The following is a 10,878-nucleotide window of genomic DNA, read 5'->3' as shown; positions in this document are numbered from 1 at the left end:
ATATTTTGCTTAATGAGCTATATGAATAATACACATTTACAAATAATCAACTTATATTTGAAATACGTTAAATATTGTATAATATTTGTAAATAAAAAAATAACTAAAAATATTAAAATTGTGTAGAAAATAACGGGTAGCTACGCGGGTAACTTTTAACCGATAAAGGGTCCGGAGCTTGTATGCCACTGAAGAGATGTGAGGGATGCGCCTCATAAGTCATATCCACTCAAATGTGGATAAATAGAACTGCTAGCAGAAGCTCTTTATAAAAAAAAAAAAAAAAGAAAAAAAAAAGAGGAAAACAGCAAATATACATACACAAAATCATTATTATTATCATAAAGAAACGAAAACAACAATGTTTAGCAGAGTTGCAGCTTCAGTGGTCTCTGTTTCAGCAGCTGCAACTAGTTGTTGTGTCTTCGACTTCAACCCACAAACTAGATTCAAGCTATCACTATATTCAAACTCCCCTTCTACCTGTAATAATAATAAAAATAAAAACAATATACTCACCATGGATAATCGGCCATCTTCTTCTTTGGTTACTCGTGCATCTGCAAACCCTTTGCAGAATGCTGATGACTTAATCGACTCGGTGGAGACTTTTATATTTGATTGTGATGGTATGTTATTCTTTCCTTTTGTACAAGTTTTAAGACCAAATTATGTAGTAATTAAATAACTGATTGGGTGGTTGTCAGGAGTTATATGGAAAGGGGATTCACTAATCGATGGAGTCCCAGAAACTCTTGATATGCTTCGGACTAAGGTCTGTCATTTGCCATCATCCTCAATACATGATGTTCGCCTCCCTCCTCTTTTAAATATTACCCACCTGCCTTTTTCCAGGGTAAACGATTAGTATTTGTAACCAACAACTCTACAAAGTCTAGGAAACAGTATGGCAAAAAATTTGAGACTCTGGGTCTTTCTGTCAACCAGGTTCATTGTGTTCCACTCCCCCACATTATCTGTTTTTCATTATTACATTCAACCTTATCTCACTCCCCTTCTTTTCTAGGACGAGATTTTTGCATCATCTTTTGCAGCTGCTGCCTACTTGACTTCAATCAATTTTCCCAAAGATAAAAAGGTTTGCTCTTAACCAAATTCCTGTCCTTTAACCCCCAACTAATGCACGGGCATATTCTAAATTGTTTTAATTGAAACTGTTTTCTCCGTAATTGTTGATAATTTATTTTGCTGAGGTATGTTTGGAATGGTGCATTCTCATCAAGTAATAATTATAATATACATTTTTTGTCACTTCATAATTAAATGTTATTTGTAATATGTTAATGCTTAGATAGTAAAATAAATACGAGTGATCATGTGTTCCTCATGTATCGATCACTCTAAATACAAATAATAATATTTCTTTTAATTATTTAATGTGTTTAAGTGTTAGAAATGTGATTGATGAGTTATATTATTTAGACAATTGACGTCAGTACTGTAAGTTTACTTACTGAATGACATATGAATAACTTACTATTTTGGGATGTTTAAACAAATTGTTAACAACCAATGGGACGGTGGGAGTACAAAATATATGTCATAGAATGATTAATAGTGAAGTATAAATCTTACATATATGTATAAATAGTTTATTTTATTTTTTATTTTATTTCATTGAATTTAATATAATATTTCGCCATGGAGGACGAGTTTAGATTGATGACAAATAAGAATATACGAATATGTATGTGTGTGTATGTCCCTGTCTTAATATATATATATATATTTATTTTATGTATATATGTACATTTGCACAAATTAATCATACAATAATTAATAAATTTTAATAAATGAATGACGAGGGAAATTAAATATGAATTAATTTGCTCAACAAACTCCCCCGACGATGTTAACAACCTAGAAACAGTGTGATTATATGATATTTCACATAATTATTAATAGTGAAGTATAAATTGTATATATGTGTATAAATAGTTTATTTTAGTTTTTATTTCATATAATTTAAATAATATTTGGCCATTTTATTGTGTGGGAGACGTTTAATTGATGGAAAATAAGAATATATGAGTATGTAGCAATGTATGTATGTGTGTATGTGTATGTATGTATGTATGTGTGTGTATGTACGTGTGTGCGTGTATATATGTATGGATATATGTATGTATGTATGTATGTATGCATGCATGCATGCATGTATTAATTTATATATATGTATGTATTTAATGTATATATGTATGCATGTATGTATGTATTAATGTATGTATGCACATATTAATTATAAAATAATTAATAATTCTTAATAAATGAATAATGATGTGAAGTAAATATTATATAGATATTAATGCACGAGTATAATCGTCATATTAATTAAATTGCTCATCAATTCCCCCGTTATATTATATATATAATAGATATGAAACCCATACCTAACCGACTGATATTGATTTTGCAAATTAAATCACACTCTTAAATTAGTAAAACTGAACCACTATTTAAGTTTAATTGCTCGGGTTAGTTATATGGTCAGACTGCCAATATTACCTTATATGTCACAAGTTTTTAAACTAAAACACACATATACAATTAAAGCAGCATTCTTTAGTGGGCAATAGCCAAAAAATACCTTTTTTTAAAAAAAAAACTGTAACAAGAATACCACTTATTCAAGTATATGGCCTAAAATACCCATCTAATACGCATTTAGGAAATGGGTATTAGGTAAAAAAAATAAAAATAAAAAATAAAAAAACAAAAACAAAACACAAGACATGCATTTCCGAAATGCGTATCACCAAAAGTCAAAGGGTGATACGCATTTCCGAAATGTGTATCTTCTTTATATATATTTTTTTTATTTTTTTTAACCATTTTTTACACAAATTACCCGTTTGTTAAATGCGTATTAATGATACCCAACTTAGAAATGCGTATTAGAGAGGTATTTTTGGCCAAAATTTTCAAAAGAGGTATTCTTGTCACAAACTCTAAAAAAAGAGGTATTTTTGTCATTTTTTCTTCTTTAGTCTAACCTTCATAGCGTTAAATTCTTTTATACAATTCTATTTCTTTCATATAATTCACATTCCTTACTCCACCTGCTTATATATTACAATGCTCTAAACCTTTGGTTTGAAAATTTCTTCAGATAAATGATCATGAGCCGACCATCTGTGAAAACTAAAAAGTCATTTTCTCATTGATCCATTACTGAATATTAATGTATTGTGAATCTTTCTGTGATGATGAACTTACTGCTTATAAAAGAGATGAAATTGTGCTATTGGCTTGATTTCTGATCGTTTGGATCTAACTAACTTTAAAAAACTGGCCTATCTTGACTGCTTTCTTTTCTCAAGGTATATGTAATTGGCGAGGAAGGCATATTGAAGGAGCTTGAGCTAGCTGGTTTTCAATATCTGGGAGGACCGGTATGTATAAAGGCATCGTTTTGCTCACAGTTACATCTGATCTGGAGAGTTTAATTTTGCATTTGTCTAATAAACTAGTCAATACAATACTGCGGATATGGACAAACTCTGACTTGCAACAGAATGGAAACAAACATGGAGTCCGGTTGACCTCCTACATATCATCTATAATGAATTTTTTATCATGGGTATGTGGATTGGGGGAATGCGTGTATCAGCAGTGGCTAGCCAATGATTAATTTACTTCTGTTAGGAACAATTGGACTCCGCGAAAAGCGTCTGACATGAGTAAGTGTCCAAGTATTAGACTCAGAAATATTTTGCAAATGTAGCATGTTTTGTCTCAAAAAAAAAGTGTTAAGTGTCCATACCCATATCCGACATGGGGTACTCAAGGTGAAATAAAGACTCCGGGAGTTTGGGGTAACAAAGCTTCTGTCATGATCTTTAAAATTTAGAAGTATGCAAAATACAAAGTTATCTTTGTTTAATATACGGGTACTTATTATTTTTTATTGAAGGTGGTACACCTGATATTAGCATTCAGTTCGTCTTACAACTTGCCAACCAAATGATTAGGCATTCTGCGTGTTTGTGTCAACAAACAAACTAGCAAGAAATTCTATACCAAATAGAGATTTATATATTAAGTTACAGGTTGATTCAAAAGCTTTTTGGTGCTTGTGTCATGCTGTGCCACTAAACTTCTGACTTCACCACCTTTCAAACTCCAAAAATATAATGGAATTGTAAGCAAAGTGATCTAAAGCAAAATGAGCAAACAAAAAAAATTTCCGAATTCAGCATACAATGTTGAACGAATTTATATTTGATAAAATCTAAGCTCTTGGATGATGGATCCATTTATTTTTGAAATCAGATGCACTTAAGCGTAATTCCAAATGACACTGTATTGCTGTTGAACCGAAATAAGGTAGAAACTAGAAACATGCTAATTGATTTTAAGAACTTGCCATTTGCTTTATGTTCAAACTGACATTGTGGAGACAAATCCTTCGTTGTACGAGAAAAAACATAAGTTGCATCATCGTAAATATAGCGAATGATGTCGATTTTACTATTTGTATTATAAAGGAATTTGTTGAAAATAGTTTTCGTCAAAGGTAAAATAAAGAAGTGCGAGTTGTAGTCTGGTATAGGTTGTGGCTCCTTTTACAAGGGTTTTTGGAAGGATGCCAAAATCTTTGAAGGTGACTAATTTTGTCATCTGAATTTCATAGGGTTGCAAGAAATAGGCTGGATTAAACTTTTCTTCATGGAATCGGCATAACAACAATAAGAAAAAAATGTGCAGAAGACATTAGATATATTGGGGGGGGGGGGTTAATAATAGAAGAGTACAAGATCAATATTCTGTGTTGAGCAATTATAACAAGTCAAAGGCATCCTAAAGAAACATAGAGAAGGTAAATTGGAATTTTTACGAAATTTTGTTGTTTATTTTTAGGCCTGTGCAATTCGAATCCATATGATTACTGCATTTTATCCTAGTAGGCACTGCAGAACAAACTTTCTATAGTAGTCTAACATTTGCAGATGTTCTCCTTATGGCTATATAAACTGATTTGGTCTCTCTTTACAATTTGAAAGAGGTTAACAATGATGCATCCTAAATGAATTCCCATTTTGGTATTCATCTGGGAATGAAGTTTATTTCCAGTGTTAGCATTTAATTTCTTGTGTTCTATTTTTAGTAATTTCATAAGTATTATATCTTCGTATCTCCTTTGAAATCAAGGTTGCTGGACATTATATGTGACAGTTTCAGCCTTTGTCCCTTGTACTCAATCACAATGCAACTCTTATAGCCTCCAGGGTTCTCTTTTACAGGATGATGGTGGGAAAAAGATCGAGCTTAAGCCTGGGTTTTATATGGAGCATGATGAGAATGTTAGTTATTGCTTTGAATACATGCTGCTACTATAAGTTTATCTGGAATTTACTAATTGCCTCAAAGAAAAATGAATTACATGTTCCTCATTACATGTTAAAAATAGTTCTAGCTTATTTAAAAAGTTATATACTCCCACTGCTTCCCTGCTCAAACTAATTTTTTATGCTGTACAGGTCGGGGCCGTTGTCGTTGGATTCGATCGTTATTTTAACTATTACAAAGTCCAGTAAGTTTTCCCCCAGTTTACATTTCTAGTAAAAAGTAATTTTTGCATCTTATTTTATGCCTACAGAGTTCCATTGAAGGGAAGTTATGACAGAAAATTATGTTTTTAGCACAAATACTGCATTTGCCTTACCTGGATCATATGACAAGGGTGACGCTCATCTATTAAAATTTAGGTAGTCTTAGGCTCCATTTGTTTTCGGAAAATACTTGTCCGCAAAATGCTTTTTCTGTGTTTGTTTGACTTTCAGAAAGAAAACTTCAATATTTTCCTGTGTTTGTTTGGTCTTTTGGAAATTAAATATTTTTCAAGAGAGCAAAATTCGTTCAAGAAAAGTGATAAATTTGTGGAAAATGACTTCCCCTTTTCATGACGGGAAAACATGTTCCAAAATGAACATTATCTCAACGTTTTTGATAATTTTTTCCGTAACAGCAAAATAACGGAACATTTTTCCCCAAGTTTTTTCGAGAAAGTTTCCGTCAAAAGAAAATTTCAAGAATGTTTTTCCAGAAATGTGTTGAGAAATTTTCCTGAAAAAACGTTTGTAAAAAAAAAATTTCTGGGAAAAATGTTTTCCAGGAAAATATCTCCGGTGGAAAGTATTTACCGGAAAAGTATCTCTTCCATAGGAAAATATTTCTAAAATCAATTTATACCCGGAAACAAATGGAGCTTAATCCTTGATGATAGCATAAAGCAAAAACAAGGGAAATTTAATAAAATGCCGGGGAATTCAAATATAGAAAGAAGCAATTGTTTATATTCATCAATAGAGTGCACTATTACATTTTGTTCAGAAAGCTGTGTTACTATTTATCTTATTTAGCTGTGAGGAACTAAAATTGGTTGGATATATTTTGGGAGGGTAGGTTAATTATTGTCTTTTCTAGAGATTAGATTATGTGTGTGTATTATATTTGTGTAATTCTGATATTCACAAAGCATGGAGTCATAAACTTTAGTTGCTAATTTAGAATGGAAAATTCCTTTTCTGTTGGTTGTTGGGATCATTAGAAGGCTGCACCGTGGATGTAGCTTCAGGAAGTTACACATAAAATCAAATTTTAACACAGCTAAAAGCGGTTACGGAATTCGTTACAAAACCATAGAACATGCAAAAATAACAGTACAGAATGTGGAAGATACATCTAGAATAGAAAAGTTTTAATACCCCAAGCGATGCATGACGATGTGAATTGTTGCAAGCACCCCACCTAATGATATTGTCGTCCTTCTCGTACCTACAAAAAATTAAACCCGTGTGGTGCGTCACTTCCGGCTGAGTCGTGCTGAAAATGATCTTGTAGTTAAGGCGTAGGAAGTTCAGAGCACAACACCATATAATTAAACTAATCATGTTCCTTAATTTTTAGAAAGCCTTTTAACCGTAAAATAGCCTAAGAAAACCTTCTTTTTTACATGTTACAGATCTGTAGGACACCGAGACATCCACTTAGCAATCACCTTCCGACAGACAAGAAATAAAATTTAGAAATCTTGATTGGCACTTCAATTTTTCTTCTTAGAACCTTGTAGATTTTATAACATCTCAAGTCCTGGAATAGGGACAGCACAAAAAGTTTGTATAAATGAGTTTTTCTTTTTTCTTTTTTTTTGAAACAATAAATGAGTTTTTCTAATCGAGACAACAAATAATGTGTGACAAATTTTAACAGAACTGTGATTCTGACAGTGTCGTGTTACTTCAGTGTACTAGCCTTACGGTTACTGTGTTTTAGGATTCCCATTCTTCAATATTGCACAAGACAAGGTCTATGATTATTTTTGGCTTAAATATCAAGTAGGCGACTGACTGTGTCCTAAAAACTCAAGTCACTCATTGCAAATTTGACTCAAAGTGATTATCAATTAACTTAATTCGATCATCTTGTTAAAGTCAAAAACTTAAATTAGCCAAAATTGAACACTGGTAACACGGGAGGGTAGAGGTCGTTTTGGGCTTCAATATGATTACTAAAACTTGTTATTTGACTCACGGAATCATATGACGAAATCTGGGTTTGATTCTTCAAAATCTTAAAAATAACTCAAGTTTGGAGAATCAAAGCCACATTTTATCGTGATTTCATAAGCCAAATAGAAAGTTTTAGTAACCATGTTGAAGCCCAAAATGAACTCTACACTCCTAAGTTATCATTTTTTAATTTTGGGTAATTTTAATTTTCGACTTTGACGAAATAATCAAATTAATTGATGATTGGTTCAAGTAAAATTTGCAATGAGTGGCCTACTTGAGTTATTTGGACGCATTCAGTCACCTACTTGATATTTTTTTTACCCGATTATTTTTGTTTTTATGCTATCCTGATCAAGTTAAACATTTTACATCCTCTTACTTTGAGTTCCATAACTTTCTATTTTCCAGGTACGGTACATTGTGCATACGTGAAAACCCAGGGTGCCTTTTCATTGCTACAAATCGTGATGCTGTCACTCACCTCACAGATGCACAGGAATGGGCAGGTCTATTTCTTCTCCAACAATGTCCAGAGATATGTTTTTAAGAGTATTTCAAGCAGTTAACATTGTTAGTGTATCTGCTCTGGAAGACCGGGCTTCATGTGCTGGATTATTAACGAATTTTTGCCACATTATGGTTACAGTGTATCTGAATCAAGAAGCGAGGAGATTCTTTTCTTCTAAGTCTCTTTTTTCACGAATATGAGCCAGTACCTCTTGAACATTATTGGCATCTATATAAAATTGTTTTACCTTCTAACTTTTGTTGTTGCTAGCATATTCATTAATATCTAAAATTTCTTTGACAATTTAATGTGTCAGGTGGTGGTTCTATGGTTGGTGCACTTTGTGGGTCTACTCAACAGGAGCCACTTGTTGTTGGAAAGCCCTCAACCTTTATGATGGACTATTTATCGGACAAGTATGCTAGCATGTTTCTTTTTCTTCTTCATTGATTATGTTCGTTATTGCAGTATTTTTATCCGCATTGGAAAATATTTGATTGTTTGGTTGGTGTTGATTTCCGCCACAATTCATAAAATATAGATTTCCTTATGCTTCAGATGTAGGAAGCAGGTCCGCAAGAAGATTGATGCTATTGCATTGAATTAGCCACTTCATAGTAGATAATATTATAATATGTATAATTTATCGAATTTAAAACCTAAAAAACAAAAAACATAAAGCAACTAGAGACACACACACATGTTTATCATATATGTATGCCTGGCCCCTTCTTCTAACTTATCTATTACCATGCGCTTCGGCTCCATACTCCTCCAGCCGCTCGCTGATAGATTGCTTCTTGAAAGGCTAGCATTGTTGATGGTGCGATCAGCCAGAGTGGGCTCAGCAGCCAGCCTATCATTCCGGGCTCACACGTAAAGGCATGATTAGTACCACAAATTGACCGGCACTGACCATAGTATACTCCTTAAAGCTGTACCGAAATAGAGATCTGATTTAAATGCCCAGTAACAGAGTCATATTATACACTTTAGGAAGGGTACAGGGCAACTCTGTACATCATCAGGTTTTACATAACTATGCACACACCATAAAGCATTGCCTTTTTTTTTGTCAGGCCAGTGCACATCTGCACATTTATTAAAATAGATTAGATGTTTTAAATTCTGTGTATTGACTGTATACTTTATTAATATCAGAGAGAATAAAAGTAAGTGGTGTGCTGGGATGCTAGTGTTGACCTCATATATTAGATTCACTTCATAGTTGGCATGTACCATTTAGTCTATATAAAAACTCTGTTTTGGCATGCTCTGCATTGTCAGTGGATGTTGCGTGTTACATTTTCCAAGATATAGACTTTCTTTGACATATCGTATATGCATATGCATTTGCATCCCCAATAGGAATCTGGCTTATAACCTTAAAAGGGCGTCATCCCAGTGTTGTGTAGCTAAATATAAGATTGTATATTTAACCATGACACTACTTCAGAACTCAAAAAAGAACTTAAGTATATGGTGATTTTAGAATTCAGATTGAGTAAGCTTCCCACCTGATAGTATGATTGCCAAAATTAACATTCTGTAATTTTAACTTGGTTTTGGTGAAGGAGAGTAACATGAGTGATTAAATAAAATATTTGAGATGATATAAAATTCTGATAATGGTATCTGAGTGACAACAGATTTGGAATCACGAAATCCCAAATATGCATGGTTGGTGATAGGCTGGATACAGATATTCTCTTCGGACAAAATGGTGGTTGCAAAACCCTTCTTGTTCTCTCAGGTAACCAATTTGTTTGTTTTTTATGTATAATAATCTCGTCTTCATGATATCAAGCTCACATGTTATTTGTTCTGATGAAGGTCTCCTTTTATCACATTGTAGGTGTTACGAGTTTGTCTATGCTTGAAAATCCAAACAACTCCATACAACCAGACTTTTACACCAGCAAGATTTCTGATTTCTTATCTCTAAAAGCTGCCACAGTGTGAGGATGCCAGGAGTAGATGTGTATTATTATCCTCCATTCTTTACCTTAAACAAGTACAAGAGTGAAGTTCCGATAAGAATTTAGCAAAAAAAAAAAAAAAAAGTTCTGATAAGAATTCCTAGTAATTCGTATAGGGAGTACATCCCAAAGGGCCAAAGCTATTTTATTTCATGACATTAGATAACATACTACCGTATATGTAATGAGAGTTGTTTTTCACATAAGTATGTATGATACATAAGATGATACAAAATCAGTGACCGTATTTTTGCGACGTGATAAATAAACCCGGAAGAAATTATATATATATCTATGTGTAATTGAGTAAAAAGGAGAGGAGAACTAATGCAGAACATGCTAACCATTCTAGGGGATTCTCAAAAATTTAATATATCTACCTTTTGAAACTATTATGACATCTTCAACTGCAACCAGAAAGTGAAATAGAAGTCTCCTTCCTAGGTAAACTAATCAACGCAAACTACACATTGAGTGATATGGCGGAAGTTGCCAAGCTACATGTCAGACTTATAACTGAAGGATTTTTAAATGAGCTGACAACAATGAAGATCAAGCATGTGCCGTTTGACATCCTAGTTGAACAAGCATGCCTTCAAAATACTTCAGACTCAGGAAAAATCTATCAGGATGGAACTGTTGGAGAAACAGTTCATAGATGGTTGATTTAAATCAACTACAATAAAGAAAGCATCTCAACACTTTGTAGCATCTCTAACCTAACTTTGCCATTCAATTAAAAAAAATATATATATTATTCTTTAGTTTGACACTCTTTTCACAAAACTAACAAGGGTGCTTCCTCCGTTCTTGTTTGTGAAGAAAGAATTTGGAGAGAGAACATTGCAAATGATAT

At 32.9% G+C, this 10,878-nt stretch overlaps 1 protein-coding gene across 2 annotated transcripts; it reads left to right on the top strand.

The window, feature by feature from the left end:
- Positions 1-271: 271 nt before the first annotated feature.
- On the top strand, positions 272-10,311 carry LOC141678088 (phosphoglycolate phosphatase 1A, chloroplastic-like). 2 transcript variants are annotated; one of them, XM_074484317.1, is made up of 11 exons: positions 272-629; positions 708-775; positions 856-948; positions 1,028-1,099; positions 3,342-3,413; positions 5,265-5,324; positions 5,502-5,554; positions 7,944-8,041; positions 8,360-8,459; positions 9,693-9,796; positions 9,877-10,311. In XM_074484317.1, the coding sequence occupies exons 1-11, from the start codon at positions 362-364 to the stop codon at positions 9,921-9,923; spliced, it is 1,035 nt and encodes a 344-aa protein (XP_074340418.1). In that variant the 5' UTR covers positions 272-361; the 3' UTR covers positions 9,924-10,311. The 2 variants fall into 2 exon arrangements, with proteins under 2 accessions (XP_074340418.1, XP_074340417.1); XM_074484316.1 differs by having other exon boundaries at positions 274-629; positions 9,899-10,311.
- The last annotated feature ends 567 nt before the right edge of the window (positions 10,312-10,878 follow it).

Source organism: Apium graveolens, chromosome 8 (assembly GCF_009905375.1).
Source record: "Apium graveolens cultivar Ventura chromosome 8, ASM990537v1, whole genome shotgun sequence".
NCBI classification, from domain to species: domain Eukaryota; kingdom Viridiplantae; phylum Streptophyta; class Magnoliopsida; order Apiales; family Apiaceae; genus Apium; species Apium graveolens.
Note: the sequence above shows the minus strand (reverse complement) of the source record. Positions and strands in the feature narration are given on the sequence as shown.

What these genes read in the sequence shown, in the direction of transcription:
- LOC141678088 (XM_074484316.1), top strand. Translation starts at nt 362, where the DNA reads ATGTTTAGCAGAGTTGCAGCTTCAGTGGTCTCTGTTTCAGCAGCTGCA. An exon ending in TTCAATATCTGGGAGGACCG is followed by an intron (nt 3,414 to 5,264) that starts GTATGTATAAAG and finishes TCTCTTTTACAG; the next exon opens with GATGATGGTGGGAAAAAGAT. An exon ending in AGATGCACAGGAATGGGCAG is followed by an intron (nt 8,042 to 8,359) that starts GTCTATTTCTTC and finishes TTAATGTGTCAG; the next exon opens with GTGGTGGTTCTATGGTTGGT.